General features: G+C 33.6%; 2 protein-coding genes across 5 annotated transcripts in view; both read right to left on the reverse strand.

Annotated features, from left to right (window-relative positions):
• The window catches only part of LOC145977164 (inositol 1,4,5-trisphosphate receptor-like), a 39,632-nt gene extending 38,530 nt beyond the window's left edge, over positions 1-1,102 (reverse strand). For all 3 annotated transcript variants that reach the window (XM_083108916.1, XM_083108915.1, XM_083108917.1), the window contains exon 1: positions 454-1,102. The gene's annotated coding sequence lies outside the window, so the exon portion shown is untranslated. The remainder of the gene's footprint in view (positions 1-453) is intronic.
• A 2,999-nt stretch (positions 1,103-4,101) lies between these two features.
• Ubce2h (ubiquitin conjugating enzyme E2H) overlaps positions 4,102-21,276 on the reverse strand; it is a 37,717-nt gene continuing 20,542 nt past the window's right edge. The window contains exons 4-7 of one of the 2 annotated variants that reach the window (XM_083108918.1): positions 12,224-12,391; positions 11,819-11,947; positions 11,466-11,598; positions 4,102-10,121 (exon numbers count right to left, since the gene is read on the reverse strand). In XM_083108918.1, coding sequence (XP_082965044.1) covers positions 9,800-10,121; positions 11,466-11,598; positions 11,819-11,947; positions 12,224-12,391 — 752 coding nt within the window. In that variant the 3' untranslated portion in view covers positions 4,102-9,799. Of the gene's footprint in view, positions 10,122-10,175; positions 11,599-11,818; positions 11,948-12,223; positions 12,392-21,276 lie in introns of those variants that run through there. The other variant, XM_083108919.1, reaches the window with a different exon arrangement.

Here is a 21,276-nt window from a genome sequence, read left to right on the forward strand (position 1 = left end):
GATTCGGAATTCGATGCGTCTTTGCTCATTCAAGCAGATATTCCGCAGGCGACGAAGACGCCGTATTTATCAATAGAAATAAATCACTATCGAAAGGCACTGTGTTTTTTCGATTCAACAGCTGCCGAGGAAAAAAACACAGCATCTTCCTCGCCAACTTAATAAAACACCTACGACGCATGCAAATATCGCATAAAAATATCTCCGCGATAATTTTCGCCGCAAATAAAAACCAAGCCTCCTCCACTTCCGCTTACATTCGCGTATCGCAGGAAGGAAGAGCGACAATCTCTATCGACGTTCTCGAGTATACTCATTAAAACGCGCGAGCGAAATCGATTTATCGGAAGTCAAGGACTGCACTTTGCGAGCCGCGTATCTTTCGAGCTGCGGGCGACGACGAGCAACGGGCGCGCGAGGAAAAGAAACAAAATATAAAAAGTGTTTACTCACTTCCTCGCGGTGGCGGCGGTGACGGCCGCAGGCTCCTCGCCCAGCTCCGCGCGCTGTCGATGAATCGAGATCGCTCCCGGAACAAAAGTCCGATACGTCGCACAGCCCGCTCGGCTCGTATGCACGTACGAGTGAAAACGCCGATGCACTTCCGTCTCCTGATATTCGTGCCGAGGAGATGCTCTTCTTCGCGTGAGGAGTGACGATGACGACAGGCGGATAGGCGGATAATCGGTCGATCGATGATCGGTCTCGAAGGCTGGGTGGACGAGCAGTCGCCTACAAGCGGTCCGGCGATCGGTTGTAATGTTACGTATGCGTGTATGTGTGTGTATATATTTTTTTTTTTTTTCGTGAATACGTGTATGCGCGGGAAAGTGCGTGCGTGCGTGCGTGCTCGAGTACGTGCGTGCGATGATAAGTCAACGGCGACAATCGGCGATCGACGCGGCAGATTTACATACTGTGACGTATCGTGACGTGCGTATACATATGTATCTCTCAGCGTCGATCCTGCATGTCTCTCTCCGCGGGCAGCAACCGCCAAGTGTCACTGGCACGTACGCGATCGAAACAACGATGTTGACACGCACGACGTGATACTACGTCCGCACCGCTCGGTGGTCCCGACACGACTGACGACTACCGCCAGTACCGCCGCGATTGACCTCTATAGTATACTGAAGTGAGCCGTATATATTATCCTGTAGAAAATCGGGCCCGGAATTAGAAAGACGTGTATATTCTTGGATGGATCTCTGTCTCCTTTTACATTATATTATCTTGATTAAAAACATTTCTCCGATATTTAACAATAAAAATGATACAACAACACGCAGGACATATTTTGATTTTATTTATCAATTTAAAGGTCGACAAAAATGACACGCTCCGAATTGATATTGGAGACCTCGCACGGTGACAGTGCGAAACTCCGGTTTCAGGGTTACCAACGTTGAGAAATAAATTTTCAATTTCGATGAAATGTATGTCCATATATGTACATACACATATACATATACGATTACATTGCTCGCGTGCACTGTAGAGAGGAAGGATAAAAAAGGATCGAGGATCACATTATCCTTGTTCTTTCAACGCATCGCTTTATTCAAGCCTGAATATGCTTTCTAGCAGAAAACAGTGATGTAACAAAGCTAATAGGCACCTATTTTTTATAAATTTATATTTATGTATATATGTGTGTTATACATATATATAATATTTAAAAATTTTGTTTGTTTGAAAATTGCATAATAATAAATAATAATAGTAAAATAATACCTCATAGAATGAACTAATATACAGTATAAAAACACGGGCTTATTAGACTTGACAACTTGTTGCTTTTTCACTATCGATACTTGCGTTATAGATCTCAATGGCTAATGCCCATCTATATATTTTATATGTCTATGCACGTGACCAATCCGTTGCGCTTCTCCGGAAATAATGGACACTCAGTAGACGATGATTGGTTGATGCATGCCGCGTTCTGAGATGCGTGCAAAAGTTTGTTGGATTGCGCATTAAAGATTGATCGCTGTGAGGCTTGATTGTGTCAATTATGACAAATTGCAATTTAAGATAATATTGCATATCGGATCAGATTCCGTGAGTTCTCTGATAAATTGCATCAATTTTGAACGAATAGATTCGCATCTAGATATGTAAATCATGAATCATATATTGACTTCGAGAAAAATAGCAACATCGCCAAACAATTTAATCGATCGCAATATAATGTAACTTTCAATTGTTTTTTGTTTTTCATTTAATTCAAATTAATTCGATGACTATCCAATGACACGTGACACGACATTTCTATCGTGAAATATTTAAAGCAGTTTCTTTGCGGAAATTAAAATAAATTTTATGGTATGTAATTACATATAATTTTATGCGCGATGACAATATGGCAATTGAAAAACATCTTAGCTTTTAAATGAAAATACGGAATAAATTGTCCTTTCGATTTAGATAGAAGCACAAGTCTTAGAATAAATAGCGATTTGATTAAGTAATATCCGGTAAAAAAGTTATATCAGAAAATTTAAAAAATTTTTTAAAATTGTATACTTGAACAAGAACATGTCGAGTGTGAAATGCATGATCATCTTAATAAAAATTTCCCTTGTGAATATAAGAATTATATAAAAAAGAGATTACTTACATGTGAATTGCACATTTTTCGACTTAAATGGTATATAAATGACAAATACAATTAATAGAAACTATCTAGAATCATACATAAATGAAGCATTCGTCGATAATATAGAAATTTTAGAATACAGATTATATATAAGAATAAACACACACACAACATACATAGGATATTTCACAATCATTGTACAATACTTTACTACATAAATTATTTTAAGATATTGTATCGTGATTAATTCCATGAATAAATATCGTATCTGGAAATTAAAATCAAAAATACAAAAGTATAAAGTTTATCATAATTTTCAAATTATAAGGAAGATTGATCTATAGTGACAGAGAAATATGATATTTATATATGTATACACATATATACATAAATTATAAAAGAAAAATTATATTATAAACATAATCAATATAACATGTACATGCGTGGATTCTTCAATAACACTCGGGCAATATTGGTTCTTTTCATTTTATTGTACCAAAAAATTGCATCTTGTTCAATCATCGTTAATTCAATATAATATATTTATATATATTTATATTTGTTATATCTTATTTATATATAATAAATATTTGTAATAGCGTAATGTTCATTGTTTGTCATTGTTTTATTGTGTTCATGAACCATGAGAACGCGAATTTTCAGCGAGTTCGTAATCATCGTCATGTGTTAACACTAGAAAGACATTCTGTGTGATTGGTCAGATTTGGGAAATCTGTCTGTTAAAACGATCTGTTACAGATCGTTGAATTGTTTTTGTCTCATCCTTGTTTTTTTTCGGAAAGGCCGGATTACTCGAGATAGATTCTATTCTCTCGGCATACTCGTCGTCAACATTTTTGTTTCTAACAGTACCAGCATCTTACATAGACGATTCATACATCGAAACAATAGGTACCTAAGAAAATTTTACATCTAGCTTTGAGGCGCCCGTTCCCTTAAATTCGTCTTTTAGAATTATTTCACTGATCTTTTAGAATTATTTCACGGATCTGTATGAAGCGTAAGTCCAAAAATAAATCATTTTTCTAGCCTCGACAAAGAGATAAATCTATGCTTGAAATTATTACACAATTGCATAATTACATAACAATGGAAATTACGCAAATTTGTATGTTTATTATTATTTATAAAAGATTCTTTTAAAAATAATGCTGTCATAATCTCATTAATTAAAGAATATATTTTATATTAAATATTTTTTGAATTTAAATTTATTAAATATTAAATGAAATTAATGTTTAAAACATCCTACTTTATTTTGTACCATATTTTTGGACCATGTATTATTTAAATATTTTGTTTTCATAATCTTTCACACAATTTTTTATGTTTTGAAACGTTACTTAAAAAATACATTTCATGCATTTCTAAAATTATTCCAATTTGTTATGAATTCAAATCTAACTCTCAATCTTCACTGCTTTACAAAAATTTCAAGGATATTGAATGCAATGAAATCGCTAAACATTATAGAATTAAAAGAAAAGTCGAACGATTTTATTGTATACATTACTTTACGAGATGTAAATATGATCGTTTCTGAAATCTCGCTTTTTTTCTTCGATTCATTACGACCAATTCAAGAAGAACGGGTCCTTCACGAGCCGAAGCAGCGCTAATTACCATATATATACCGTAAGAAAATATATGTACCTCTACAGACACCAATAATTCGATCTTCACGATTGTACATGGAACATAGAAACGGTTCCCGAACAAATCCTCCGAACAAATGTTCTAAACTCCATCGTCATCGTCATCATCACACTACGTTAATTTATAAAGCTTTACTTTGCCAATGTTAATTAACGAATATCTCGTCGATTCCCCGTAAACCCTGCAGTACAACAATCTTTGTGCCAATTTTTTCCTCGAGAACTTTTAACAGCTAATAATTCGAACACATTAAGAGATATACTTTTTTATTCTTTTTTTCTCAATATTGTTCGGCAAAAATTTCCTTTAGCAGCTCTCCGGTCACGCTCTTCACGATATCGTCGTCAATAAATATGGCAGTGACTAGGAACCACTGGGGAAAATGTAACGTTACTGCAGAGTTAATGACGATCGTCGTCACTACGAGTTAGTATAACTCCTTAGTTTTTTATTACGTCGCTACATGTTACGTTTGAAAAGGATCTGTGTGCTACCAGCAATATCGAAATCTATATCAAAAGAGTCCGTCTCACTGTATGCGATTGATTGGAGGATCGCGAGCATCGAAATCCTTCAATCTTCTAAATTCTTTGCAGCGCGCACCAAACGACGTTCTTACAAAATTGTACAATAATTGTAATAAAATATATTTGGTCTAAATACGTTACCAATGTGTGTGTAATATTTCTATGTAATAAATTTATCAAATAATTTTGATTTTTTAATGATATAGCAAATTTCATTTATTATTTAATTCGGTTTTTGTTCGCCAATTGTTCGTCATTTTAATAGCTTTTTATATATCTGCATGTAATATAATTTCCATAAACACACTTGATTATATTTCTATCTCTTTATTATATTTCTGTTTTTCTAATTAGACAATTAAAAAAACATACGTTGCAGTGCGGACCGCCAAGAAAGTATTCCATCCTTTAATTATGCTTCCTCATTAGTCTCTCATCACCACATAGTTGAAATATTAAATTCTTATCATTTCCAGATGTATAAGCGAGCGTAAGCTTTTTGTTGGCGAGAATATTGTTCCTTTCGTCACAGAAGAATACTTAATTAAATCATATTTCACTTTCTTTCATCCGTGATTTTGCCTCTTTGCAGTGAAGTCATTTTCCCTGTTAATGTGAGTACAAAACTCATTGCAATTATTTATTTCATTTAAACGTCATAAAAAATGTCTCAATAGTCTCGCTTATCTATATGGAAATTGTTTAGGTATGTTTTCACACAATCGATGAGTAATGTAAAGTAGTAATAACTCACGTGTGTGTGTGTGTGAAACTCGTCCATTGCATCACGAACGCCGATATTGTTCAAAGCAATAGTACATTATTAAAATGTAATATTCAACACGTGAAAAAATTCGAATAATAAAATATTACGCGAATTTCTAGTTTCAGTTTTATATCGCCAGATACGGAAAAAAAATAGATAAGAAATAAAACGTGATGAAAATAGAATGCATTTAAATTACCAAAGCAGCAATCGCTTTTTACTCGTGTTTTCCACGCTGCTCAATTATTATCTCACTATTGATTCATGGCAATGTCGGCGTCCACTGTCTAATTGGCAAATACCTAGATACCTCATTCTCGCTGAATCTAAGTCGGGAGATTAGAGAATTGGGTTTGTGCAGTCCCATTTTCGGCTGAATAGAGTAGAGAGAAACAAACTTGCTATGTCGCAAATAAATAATTTGCCGAGTGATAAATATATTCCGCGAGAGAATACAACTGCATCGTGTCGTTGTCGGACGACTAGTTCCGATCGTACGATCGGTTTAATATAACGATTGTATCATCTTTATTACAACTTTAATCAACCATTATTGCAAATGCTCGTGCTATTGTAGGCACGCTCAATAACATTGATGAGATATAATTATGACATATAAGTAGCAAAAATATTGCTGTTTCCTTGTTCACCGATGAAGGATATCTGAAAGCGGAGAGGAATGTGCGTTCATCACAACACATCCCCTCGATTACCTAATTCAGCATAGATTCTTCGCAAAGAAAACAAGAAACGTCAAATCAAGAAACGTGCTCCGCTGGCGGTACACGAATATAACGATCGTTCATTTATCCTTTTTATTCACGATATAATAGAGGATTCTTGAAAGAATACTTGATATTTAACCATGTTTAAAGGAATTTCTTTGATAAGCGCTCTATCGATCTCTATATCTCCCTATATTATTTCACAATTTAAAAAAACGTTATACTGAATTAAATATCGTGAATACAGTGAAAATACAGTGAAAAACCCGATTATTCTATCTCCGACATTAAATATCTTTTTTCTTTCTTCTATATTGAAGTTGCAATTTCAAATATAATTCGCACAAAAACCGTAGACAATATAGACTATATCATAGCGCAAAACTTTTTGACAAGTCTATTTAAAATGTACATATGTGTCATATATGTGCATATGCAACATATATATGTCAGATATTCAAGCTGAATCGATTAAAATAAATCCCTCGCCCTTCAATTACGAATTATTGACATAACTTTGGCAAATATAATACGTGGCATCGCTCGTCGCCGACTGTTCTCTATATCGGAAAATTGTCATCTGTAAATATTTTCATCATTTGCGATACTAAGAACACATATGTAAAAGAGCCAATCGATCACAATAATCGTAGTTTCAAATTCTCTCGTTTCAATTCTCTAGAGCTTAATTTATTATCACTATAAATTATGTTTCTTGTTATACGTAATGACTCCTTTGCATCCTTTAAATGTACAATTATTCATGTATTCAAAAAACATCCGACGTAGCCTACAGAGTTAAAGGATCGATATATAAGCTATGAAGAGGTTGTTTATGATTGTAAAAATAATTGATATGTATACAGGAAAAATTAAATGGCAATGAATTATATGAGACAAAGAATTATATTGCTATATTATATCATTACAATATATGTATAAAAATATGTCTTTAGACATTAATGTTACAACAAAATTTGAACACAATAGAGGCAATGAATCTTTGCATTAAAACGAAATATTAATAAGTATTAATCTAAGCATTAACTTGATATCGGTTTACATTCACAGCAAAAAATTCTTCATCTTTGTTATAATAATGAACGAAGCAAAAATAGAAAGAATACCAATAGTTGAAATAAAACACGATAAGTTACTAGAGTTGACACAAGGAAAAACAAATAACACTTGCAAAAAAAATAAAAAATGATTATTAAAATTATTTTATCACTTAATTAAACAATTCGTTAGTAAAATCATGTACATAATATGAAGAGTTATGCGAATATATAATCGATAATTATATGTATAATATATATATTTATGCGTATAACTAGTCAATAATTCTATATGTTACATATACAATTAGCAACGATGTGAGATCTGAGAGTACGACTTCAAAAACTCAATCGACTATTTCAAACGCATATTCTGACAATGATTTTTAGTTCTCGATCGAAATCTAAAAGTAATATTACCGGCGAAACTGGTCATATTAGCAAAATGCGGGCGTTGTAAAGCTATTATGCTAACTTATAAAAATAAAGTAGAAGAGACACGTTTTTGTGTGCGAAGAAATACAGTATGAATAAAAAAATAGCAAAGTTCTTCTTTTCTCTAAGTACGACTGATAATTCACCTTGCTAAATATTCACCCTGAATAAAAGCTGTACATTTCTCATACATTCAAGTGACGCATATACTTTATTGATTGCACACCGAGTCTCAAAAGACATTAAAGTATTAATTATTAAATGAAAAATACGACATATAAATATAAAATGAAAAGCAATTATAAGACGAATTTTTAAAAAAGGTATCGCACTATATAATTGCACAGATTAAAAGAAGACATGAAAAAAGCATCAAATTAAAAAAAAATGTTAAAATGATTAATAAATTATGCAAAAATCATGATCTGATTTCAATTAATATCTATAACAAAATTTTCTCGATTCGATGAATACATTGCAGTATATTTTGGAAACAGAATGAATTCGTTAAGAACTTGATCATGTATATTAATGATCATGTATTTTAATGAAAAAGTAAATCTTATATAATGATGCTATGGATAAATATATTTTTTTGTATATATAAATTATGTAGTCTTCTCTTGTAAAACAAGAAAATATAACGTTAAAAAAAAACAAATTTAACATAAACAAATGTTACATAATACATTAAAAATCTGAATATAAACTTTATAGTTATGATGAACAAAGTTGTGACTGTGAGTTTTTATATACTGAAATTGCAAATATACGTTATATTGACTGAAAAATTGTAACTTTTATTTTACTATATACATTTAAATTTAATTGTTGTAAATACTGCATGTATGGTCGTTGTGCTCGCGCGCACAACATGATATAGAAAAATTATGAAATATAAATTATTAAATATCAATTCGATAAAGAGAAAGAGAGAGAGAGCGACCAAGGAGTGTGTTTATCTAAAATTCTAAAAATTGACAATCGTTTTATCAATGAAATCTTTTGCATATTTCCGTTTTTCTCGTTTCTGTTTAATTACGTTTTATATATTTCAATTATTATCGAATTATTGTGTGTGAAGCTAATAATTGCTTTCGACACATATGTAATTGCTTTATCTCTAATTTCGAAAATAAACATATCATAAACATATTATATTAATTTGCAATGCTTTAAATAATCAATTTTATTCAGATTTATTGACGCGTTAAATGCTCGTCGTATGTATTCATATATTCCAATGCAATTTGTCACAGGAGACCCATATAATAAGGCACGCTTTTCTGCCTGAGAAGGCACTGAAATATAACGTCTATACTTACGTATAGTTGTAATCGCATTGCATACACGTAAATCATGCAAAGGAGGGAGATCAATTTGAAACGAGATACTATTGAGCGAAGATTATTGTGCATTAAAGTTTGTACAATTTTATATTCTCGTAAATTTTTTTTTTTACAATTTTCCTACACTGCCAAACACAATTCTTTACTCTACTTGGTTCTTTTTGAAAATTCAAAAATTCACTGATATATATCGTCAATCATAAAAAATAAATTTTGTATTTTCCTCGTGTGCTTTCCATCTCTCATAGAATTGTTTTCCTTACCTCAGCGATGCTACAACCACAAGTTTTTTGTTTCCCAAACAGAAATTCCCTGAGATCTTTGATTTCATTTCCTTTAATTCTAATGTTCGAAGTAAAACGTAAACTGCATAGCAGATGGAGACAATAGCAATTAAATATTTCTCTTTTTTTTTTAACGTAAGGATGTTCCCAATTCCGTTATTCGAAGTTTTCAAAGTATTCTTTAGAACATTATAACAAACTAATTTAATTTAATATATACGTCCTTGTATTAATAACATTAATCTATATAATGAAATCTATAATATAATTCAAATAACAATGAGATTAAAATAATACAAATTGACTTAAAATTTTTCGCGAGCGATCGTTGAATCGCATCCGATCCGCACCCATCGGGATCGATTACAATCTATTACATTTCACTTCCAAAGAATGGATACATCGATGAAGATGGTCCTGCAGGTTCGTTTGTTTGCATCTCCTCCGCATTTTGCTCGGCCGATGCGCACAGTTCGAGACAGGACGCCGAGGATGCTTGAAACGCATTCAGAGTCTCGTTTGCACTCATTCTCCCGAAATAATTCCACGATCGCGCAGTCTTGAATGGCGGCTGCATTATCCTGACATCGTTCGTATCACGGTCGTGCGGCCGTTTGTGTGGTAGATTCGATCTTTTCCCCGCTGACGACGACGATGACGACGACGACGTAGCGATCGGTCGCTGATGCGAAGCCCTACGAGGGAAATGTTTGGAAATGGTGATGGTAGGAAAAGGAAGACGGTGCTAGTACCCATACTCCATTACATTTTATGTGTCTCACTGTTGCTTAACAAAAGACCTGTCTTAACGGAGAACCGTAAAATTGACATATGTACCGATGCTTTTTTTATTTATCTATTGTGAGGAAAAAGAAAAATATTGTTAAGATAATTTATTTTTCTCTTCTTTAAGCAATTTTTAACGAATTTTTCAAACTTAAAAACGCGGAGAATAAATAACGAGTAATTTTTTTCTCTCTTCTTTTGCGAAAATATAATTTTTTCTTTTTAAATAAATGCTAATGCAATCTAAGATAGAAGCAAAAGGAGTCGTTAGCCATGGAGAAGATGCGATCGTTGTATAATCAGATCGGTCAGCTCGTTGTTAAAATTTTTCATGTCGCATTTCTCCGAGATGTGCTTCTTTATTTAATCTTTCTCTCTCTCTCTTTCTCTCGATAACGCGTTTTCGAATATCACAACGATGAGCGTGTCTGCGGCATTCGGAAGAAGAAACGAGAAATGAACAAGGACGAGAGAATCTCAAAAACGAGAGAAATGTACCGGACGAATATATTCTGTGTAATCCTTGATCGTACGATAATATTACTATGTTTCGGTCACTTCTTAATTCACATAGAAATACATATAAACACAGTAGGTGACACATCGTTTGCTCAATTGCCGAGATACGAATAATTTTGAGAATCGACATTACGAATCTCAACCGGCAGCAGAGAGCTCATAAATCCAAACAACGGGTCCTCTCTCTCTTTTTCTCTCTTTTTCATTTCCTTACTTTTTCCCCCGCATTCGGAGGAAGAAAGATGATTCTCTGTGTTGCAAAGAAAAGTTTCGCTCATGCTAACAGATTACGCATTGATAAACGCGTTTAGCGTTATCATGATGGCAATTGAACGCAACAAACGATTGATAAAACCAATTCGAGAGAATTCGGAGGATCGTAAGAAACATCATGATCGAAAACGCTCCTCGATGCGCTCGGTAAGAAGAGCGCGTAATACACAACCCCGTACACGATTCTCCGTTTTTTACCTCGTTCACTTCTGTCGCTTTCACTCTCGTAGAGAGTTATGGGAATCCCCCCATCTCGTTTGTTGGGGGATGCGAGCCGGTTAGGTACGAGCGACGAACGACGAGAGCAACGACAAGTAATAGGGGCTCGTTGCCGTCACCAGAAGTGAGGCTCGGAGTCTCGGGTGTAAGCATCTATTTGGTAGTAGGACGACCGATCGGGGATCTTACAGGGAATCGAGATGATTAAGGATATGGGTACGGATGGTAATATATTTGGTTACAACTCCATGTCTTGCGCCTCGTCCTCACTGAAGTCGCTCATCGAGGACTCGCTATCGGAGGACATCCCATTACCGGTGCCGCCGTTTTCCTGGTCCCTCAGCGCCTCCTCCGTCGCGTACTTCCTGACGTAATCTGTCGAGATAGAAGTCAAAAGAAACGGGAAATTGCATTGCGAACAAAACGTCGACGTTTTAAAAACACGCGCATACGCGATATGGAAGCAAGAGGAAGTTTTATTCTGAGAAGAAGATGCAAGCTCTGATTGGCAGCGATCGAACTCTTATAATGATCCGTTATTTTGTTCTACCGTTTTATTATAAGGAAACTTATTAAACTGGCTTATTATACTCACCCGCTACTTTCTTCTTGTATTCTTCTGGTTTATGAAGATACATCGCGGCAGCGTCACCGTTCAGGGGATCAATTGGATTGGGATATGTTAACAACTGAGGCAAAAAAGATTCGAAAATATTCGACAGATCTGAAATGATAAGAGAGCACGTCATCGGTATAATCTTTTATAATTTTATATAAATTTATTCGACAAAGACGAATCATTTTCATGTCGACCAAACTTAATTTATAGATACGAGAGAAATATATATCGTTGAACATAGAAATAATTTTCTCTCAAAATGATGTCTAGATTAAGTTGAGTCTTATGAAACAGTTAAATAGATGGCCAAGTAAAAATTGCACAGGTACCTTGCGCTATTTAAGGGTTTCATCGAACATAATTTTAAAAGGTTAAACATACCGTAAAGGGCAGTCCAAGCCTGGTTTATAACATCTAGACACACTGTGCCTGAGACTTCATCAATGTTAGGATGGTAAACCTTGTTCATGAAACCAATCGAAGGAGATTTGAAAGGATAATGCTCCGGTAGATGAACCCTTACTTTCCATATTCCACCTTCATAAGGTGCTGAAACATACCGATTACATAATATCATTAATTAATTAATCTAATTATTTTAATTCCCGTCTTTCTTTTACATTTTAATAACACATGTTGAACATGATGAACAAAGTATTCGTCGTACTTAAAATGTCATAGCTGATAAAATTCGATGTATCGCAAAATATAATTTTGATTACAAGCGCACAAGAATTGATAAAGTGTATATAAATATGGATCAGAATTCAGTATTCATAATGCACATAATCGGTAACGAATGATAAATTATGATAATAGCTCCAAATCTGCTTTTTGCGAGCGTTGCTAATTATTATCGTATTATTATTATTACTTGGTTCGGACACGAAAACAAAATACATAAAACATGCTACGCATACGCATATCGAGATTCAGCTCGTTCGTTAATTTTTTATCCGAATTTCATACGTGAGCTGTCAAACTAAATAAAAATCGCGAATAACAGCACCAGTAGTCTCGGAAAACGGTCGTGTTCGTTATAGAATCGGAGACTGAATAATCGAAACATCAATAATTCGTCGAAATTCACGAGTTACAATGCAACGATCGTGCACGTAATCATTTTTCATCGTGCTTGCACAATTCGACTTCACAAAAGAAAAACCCACAGCAATTGCACATACAGTTATTGGCGATACACAATTGCAGGACAAGATGATCATAACGAGACGGCGCGTATCTCATAATTTGCGATAGATTCTCGAAATTGGAACGTCCAACGGTAAAGCCGCTCTCCGGAATATTTCTTTCGTTCGGAAAGAAGAAAATAATATTTGTAGCCGCGAAGAGGAATCGTCCATTGTCACCGAAGAATCGAAACACAGCTGTTTTCGGTCAAAAGTTCGTTAAGAGCTTTCTATTTTCATAAAGATTGTAAAGCTTCGCACGAAGTTTTATAGAAGAGAGACGGTATCTCATAACAAATGGCAAGTGACAAGACTTGTAAAAAGTTCTCGCGTACTTCTTCCTTAGGTAAATTACTCTTTCAGTTTGTGAAGATACTTTCTCGATCAAATGTTTTCTCAATTTATATTGCAAGAATCATAAGAAAATAAAACATTTAAGATTAAAATTATGAATAATCGCGAAAAATCAGATTATTAGAGTTACTTGCGCGATATAATCTCCAATCTTTGAATATTATCGTATTAAATTAAATTCTTTGATACAAGAAAATAAAATAAAGTTGACTGAATATATATAATTATTCATTGCCTCTCTACAATGCATGAAAACAGAACAATTCAGTATAACATGATTCAAATGACGATATCAACTGACTTGTCGATTAGACTTGATGAATTCAATATATGCTCATCACTTAAAAATAATACTCGCACACAAATCATGTGAGAAGTCGACCTTAAAAGGAACATGACCAGCATTATTCGACTTTGCTGCTCGACACAACAAAGAATAGCAAAGTCGAATTATATGGATTTGTCATCGTCAATATGATATAGTTTATTAACAACGAATAAATCAATCATTGCTAAAACATTGGACGATAATTGAAACTCAAATAAAAAGATAAAATCAATTTTATCAAGCGAGATATAGAAATAAATCGTGCGTACCACAGTCATATCAATTAATTAATCGAATAAAAAATATAGTAATTTGAATTCTCTTTACAGTTTATTCATCGCGTTCGTAGATATTTAATTATTTCACAGAAATTGTGTAACATACATTGATGTATTGTCTCGGCAAACTGCGCGTATCGAAAAACGGAAAAATTAAATCGTACTCCAGAGTTTCAATTCCCGTTCCAATAAAGAGCTGAATAGAATAAAACAACTTATACATACGAAATTTCGTCGTGGAACTTTAAAATATAACAGGAAATATATTCCTTTAATCTATGTAGTTTATTCTAATTCTCATATATCGATTCTCTTCCTATAATTTATGAATTTTTCATTTGAATTTTAGGTCAAAGAATAATTATTGCACATATACACATTTGTAATTTAAATCCAACGTCATCCGTCAACATGTCTTAATGAACATTACTGACGTAAAGTAAACTTAATTCTCGATACAATGACAAGTGACAAATCTGCTGTTACACACGTCTATGCATTCTTCTTTCTGTTCTTTTTTTTTTTTTTTTTTTTACAGTCATATTCGACTGATTGTTGCCTTCGAAACGTAAGGATTACGTACGCATGCGAAATGACCGCATGTGCTGCCTCGGGAAACGTGATTCACCTGTGCGTGGACGCACGTGTGCACGTGTTCTTCCTGTTGTTGGATTCATGGTGAAAGTATCGATATTCATTGACACTGGCTCGTATCGAAGCATGACGTAAACACGATTATTGCGTCGAAATTTAATGAACGGTTTTGAACATCCATATAATTTTCGTAATATCTAATTTTTGCTTATTAATGCTCCTTCGGCACGCGTGAAGTATTTATAAAAAAAATTTTTTTTTCTTTTTTTAAATTAAATTTAGAGTCTCTATAAAATCATATGAAATTGTTCCTAATAAATAAGAGTGCAATGTGCAAAAAAGACATAGATAAGATATGTATTATAAAGTATCTACTCAATCTTGTAAATCTCGTTTTCTTTTTTGCAAATTTATAAAAAAATTTCCTGAAAGTTCCCTGATTTCCAGATGTTTTTGTTCAAAATTCCAGGTAATAGGAATATTTTAAAAACTTTTTTGATACAATTTTCTAAAATAAGTTTTTTGTTGTACTTTTCATTCATATAGAAGGGAAAAACACAGAGCCATTTAAATTCCAAGCGGTAGATTTGCAAATATATTAAAAAATGAATATTTTCGTTAAGATAAGAATTTTTAACTTTTCATTTTTTATCTCTAAAAATTAACATAAAAAATATATATTGCATATTTAATATTTTCTTTTCTACGATCTTGAATGTATAAGATAGATATATATTTATAATATATTTTAAGCACACATAATTGAATAATTCATAATTCAAAACTTGGTATCGGGTTGTCAGCTGCTAGTACAAGAGCAAAATTATCAGAGAATTTTTTAAAAATTTCTCCTACATTCAAAATTCCATAAGAATTTCATGATTTCTCCAGACATAAAAAAATCCGTAAGAATACCAGATTTTCTTGTTTTTCCAGAGAATAGATAGATACCCTGTATAATAATTTTAATAATTTTAATATGTTTAAATAAATTAATATAAACTTATTTTTTTACCTGCAATATTTAATTTGCACATGCGATCTCGTCAAATGCATAATATTATCATTACTGTCGGCGACATGAATGCGCCGTATCACTTTAATGCGAAAAGTTTCCATACATTATAGATGCCTTTACTCAGAAAACTATTATTCCGGATAGAAAAAGAAGGTAGGAACAATTTTCCAAATAGTACACGTGGATTATGCGAGAAATCGACATTTTCTCACAATTTGCATCATAATGATTAAAATACTATAAATAAATGAGTTCCACGACCTCTTGAGAAAAGTTTACCAGTTGAATGACCGATTCCATCATTCCAGCAGTAAGTTTCATACACGGTCCCGTACCTTCGATTCTCCCACTTTTCAATCGGATATTCGTTCGAAAATATGAACAGTATCCATTTTACAGCAAAAACGTTCCATGCGTTATTTTTTTATTCGTGTATCGATCAATGTTCGTGTGACGACCGCAACAAATCAAACGAAAGAGCTATATCCGCTCTCGTTCGAAACAATCGAGAGAAAACGCTGAAAAAGTATTCCGATTTCTAGATCTTTATTATGAAGATAATAACTTTTAATTAACGAACACACGTGTAAGAAAATTTTTCAAAAATATTTAAAACGATACCTAAAAAAGTTATTTCTCTTCCTAAATAAAAGACCGTGCTAAATAAATGCTTCAAATAAAAGACTTTAAAAAATTTTCCAATAAAAAAGTACAGCACGAGAATACTGTTACGACTCATAAGCGATGAAAATTTACGAGCAATAAGTAAAAATCAATCAAGCACAGACGGACGAGCCCAAGTATAGGCGGCTGAAATTGAACGAACGGAGCGAACATAAATTTTTGATAGATCTGCATTCTACATTTGTGCAAGTTTGCGATACAATGTAGAGTTCCCATTGATATGTACTCTTGCAAACAATAAGTGAGTTTTATTTCCATCCAAAGACGGATAAAAGTGCTATTCCCATGCGCTTAATAATAAAAAAAAATCGCAAACACAAGGCACTCCATTTCCGCTTGTTGTGATGCATATATTGTAATATTGTCTAAATCCACGATAATGAAAGTTTACATTATTCCGCAGCATATGCAACATTTTGCATAAAAGTTCTCTTGCATAGCGCATTTTCAGCTTTTATCCGCCGGAATAGCATTAATCCATGATTTTTAATGAATTGAAATCAAGCTCGTTATCGCTTTTGTCCAGGTGTCGCGACAATTTTAATTTAGAGACAAAAAATACTAAAGATTTAAAATTTCATTGAATAAAGGAGATTAAACGGGAATAACGGATTAAACTTCTCCTAGTGTGAGAAATTAAAATTACCGATTAAATGATAAATAATCCTTAATCTCGAAACATCGCCATATTCGATGCGAGCTGTGGAGATTATGATTATCGGTTAAAGGATTTATTTGCGGAATAAAGAGTCCGCGCATGAAATATGAAAATGGTAGCCGCTTTTGCATAATTTTATTGGACGCGTGTTGTTCTCTCGCGGAAAAATTTTCGCTCGGTCTTCGCTATTTATGAATACACTAAATGCTCGCGAGTTTTCTCTCGCGACAACTGTACGTCATCCGCTGGGATGCACATCGAAAAACCCGGCACCCTCTCGCTCGCGTGTAGATGCGGATGCAGTTCGATACAGAGAAGCTCGGGTTGCAGCCGCGCTTGGCCCATTGACCCACTTCCTCGCTCTTCCGCAAGTGTGTACCGCACTTTGTCACGGTAACGCAAAGCCATGATATCAGGGAATGCCCGCTGCTCTCAGCTTCCACTTTCGTCGTTTCCGCGCGAGCGTGATCCGGAGCGCGATGGGTGTCGTTTCGCGGTTCGGTTGAGATGCACGACGACTCCACGTGGCAATTAAATGGCCGGAGATATATGCGACCATGAATAACTTGAATAGACTTGTTGCAAGTCGGAAAAAAGACTCGCGTATATAAAGCTAAGAGGATTTTTTTGAATTGGATGGATTTGCATAAAAACAAAAGAAACGAGCGTGCAAAGTCTAAACAAAATGCATAAACCACACTGGATATTCTAGGATGCGTTGTGTTAAATTTATTATTTGATTCAATTTATATATCAGTTTTTCCTCATTATGGATATTAAAAGAAACTAATGAAAATCAACAAATTAGATTATCTTTTTACTATGGATCTCAAATTTATGTTCGATTAAGATTAAATGTCATAAATTGAAATCAAATCAAATAAAATTAATTATATCGGAAATGTTACTTCGATTATTACTTTAGTTTTATATTTGAAAATTATTATATCTTCAATTTATATAAAATAGACTTCCTAAGAAAAAAATTACGATAGGAGGAAAGTTATATAAAGCAATAAATACAATAAACTTAGTAATGACCGTTAACAAATTATTTTTGAACGTATATGTAAGCTCACATGCAGACTCTGGATTTAATCCAATGTTAATTCGTCTGATCAATTCATTTATGATCGGCTCTACAAGATTACGAGACCTTATGCACGAATAATTTCCAGTATGACGCAAGCACAGCTTCGACGTAGAAACTAGGTCGAGTAGAATTCTCATCGAAAAAGATTTGACTTTTTTGTATCGAGCGAAGGAAATAGATCGCTATTTTTCATCGGTTTCAGCCGTTTTTAACAAACGCTTTGCTCTGATTTTTATCATTAACACTGCCTGCACCCGCAGGCCAAAAGAAAATAACTGAGAAATAAAAATCTTTTTGAGAGCATATGCTCTCTGCGATTGAGAACTTTTTGCGCGCGACTGCAAACAGATCAAAGGCTTCCCAGGTGATTCTAGGAAAATAGTTACAAAATTAATCAAAAAAGATTTAAAAATTCCATAAAGAGTTTTAGCATAATATAAATGAAAAAGAAAATAAAAAGAAGAAAAATAAAATGGCAATAAAAATTTTTGAAAATTAAAAATTATAAATAATTATCATTAATCGAAGAAGCAAAATATTTTTTATTTATTTTGTTGCGAGATTCCTCAAATTTCTATACAAGCTGGCTTGATATTAGCCGATTTATCTTTAACGTTAATAGCGCAATTACGATAAAACTTTATAATATAAATATAATGGACTGTTGAAACTTTAAATTGTCTGAAGTAGAAATCGTAAAGAAATAAATCATTAGAGTGTGACGAAATACGGGGGATAATTTATTACTGATTATATGTTTGTGACTTCGCGGTTCAACGTTTGATAAATCTAAAAAAAGACGAGATACTTTTCTTTCAATAATTCTAATTAAAAGGACATTGACGCGTCTGCGTGAGCGTGTATATAGTGAAACGAATAACTCCCCAAAGATTAAAGTCATCGGGCTATGTAAACAATTTTTCTCTCCCGCCGAATCGATGTGCAAACGGTTCATTGGAAAAACGAACGATGTGAAACAGGCATAAAGTTCCCCCACGTACAACGTGGCACAGAAACAGAGTTATTATTTGACACCAGTCGATAAGCGAAATCGTCTCACTTTTTTTAATCTCTATAGCTGGATATATAAAGATTTCACTCCCCTCCATGATCACCGATGTGAATGAAGTTTGCATGATAAATTCTTCTAGACAAGTTTAATTCTTCAAAATAAATTCTGCTTTAACATGAATGATCGTTATTTATCGTGCAACTTTCCAATTTGCAACATCAAATGGCTTGTAGAGTAACTTAGTTTGTTAAGAAAATTGATTGACAAAATGACGAATGAAGAAATTATTAATGAAATTTTTCTTGCAATAAACACTTCGCGCGATATCGAGTAAATCATCATTCTTGTACCGATCACCGTCTTTACAAAGTTACACAATAATAATAGCTCGTCACCATCATTTTCTCGAAATCTTACAACTCGATAAAGTCGACCATATTCCCTCTTGGATGAATATAATTGAATTACATCAAATTCACGTCAATATGCCAACTTTTTTGCGAGAAAGAAAGTTTCGCGAATTCGATTGCTTGAATCGTGGATGGAAAAAAATGACAAACGTTAATATCTTTGCTGACAATCATTAAACGTTACGTTGTTCGCGAACATTTTTTCAATGACAAGATAATTTCCTTAAGTGACATTAATATGTATGTCAATCTCGAAAGAATAAAAAGAGAAAAGAGGAAAATGAATAATTACGTGATGGTGTTCTACGAATAAGACTCTCGATTTCTGCGTAAATGCGCGACGCTCGTAATTCCACGATGAGTTTTAGATAAATCCTTCTGATCTACTTTTCCTCTCGATGACAAGCACTTGCCGCTTCAAGAATTCCCTACACTCGAGGATCGGACGAAGATACACAGGCATCGAGAGATTTCCGCTTCGCGAACGACGTATGCTAATTAGACCTTGCCACTGCTTAACGACGCGCTAGACTCAACAGAGATTAGGATTTACTTGTATAAGTCCAGAAGCTCTTAGCGCTGTGATACGTGCATTTCTCTAATCTTGAATTTCCTAGATAATTATATTATAGAATATGAATCTTTGAAAAATATAAGTCTGCAGTGTTTTCGATGCGAGAAATTTTCCGTTTAATACATTATATATTAGATACAAAGTACTTGAATTAACAGCTGATAATAATATTTAATCTTTAAACATGTCTTGATTTTTATTTTGATAAATAACACTAATATAATAACACTAATTATTTTGATAAATAACAATAATGATAGCGGTGAATAACACTATTTACAATTAAAACAACGAATCAAATATTGTAAATATAACTAAGAAGGTACTAATTATAAATAATTGATATCACGAATTTTTTTAGATAGTACAGTAATATTCGAAGTCTGATCAATGATGAATTCATCAATTATCGCGTTCGATTACCATGAGTTTCATATCGGATGTCCATTATTTCGCTAATGAAACATGAAACGGGAATATGGCACACGGCTTTCTATAGCGATGCACGTCTGCCTAGAGCGCGACCGCTCCGAGAGAGTTTGCGACGTGATAGAGCAACGTGGCAGAGAACTATTAATGGAATCGGAAAGACTGCCACCAGAGACAGAATACGTCCGTTCTTTGTCAACCGCCTGTGCTTGGAGATTGCATATATAATTTCAGTAACCGCATTAAAATTATCCGCCCGCGCTTCAAGGCAGATAGCGTGCGGAAAATGACGATGCGTTCTGGAGTGCATTAGATTTATAGCGAGGACAAGTAGCTACACAGTGATATTTGCGTAAGAACGATGCATCGATTCGTGTGGAAACGGGCAAAAAATATGTTTCGCCAAAACATTTTGTTGCCTTCTAGTCCTTTGGCACTGTACAATAAAACTGATAAAAAGATGTCGGCGAAAAAGTATCAATATATTATACAAATTAATCGATATAATATACAGTATGCGCTGAATATACAGTTAATTAAATAAATGATAGACATAATTCACAATAATGTTCCCATGTTTTTCTTTTTCGAATCACACTATTAAAAAGCAATTTAATTTAAAATTACTTCTCGATTCCAACAATACGTAATCGAAAGGAAAATTCAATTAGTTTCTCTGCCACTCTTTCTATTGCTGATGTGTTTCAAGAGACACGTTACCTCGCCTCGCAAGTTGAAGTGAAACATCCTGTATATTTTATGGAATACAGCCGATGCGAGTTACATTCCCGTAACTCTCTTAGCAGTCATAGTAT

The sequence above is a fragment of the Camponotus vicinus genome, unplaced genomic scaffold (genome assembly GCF_025532165.1).
Source record: "Camponotus vicinus isolate PSW18456_S1 unplaced genomic scaffold, iyCamVici1.0 SCAF_9, whole genome shotgun sequence".
Lineage (NCBI taxonomy): Eukaryota > Metazoa > Arthropoda > Insecta > Hymenoptera > Formicidae > Camponotus > Camponotus vicinus.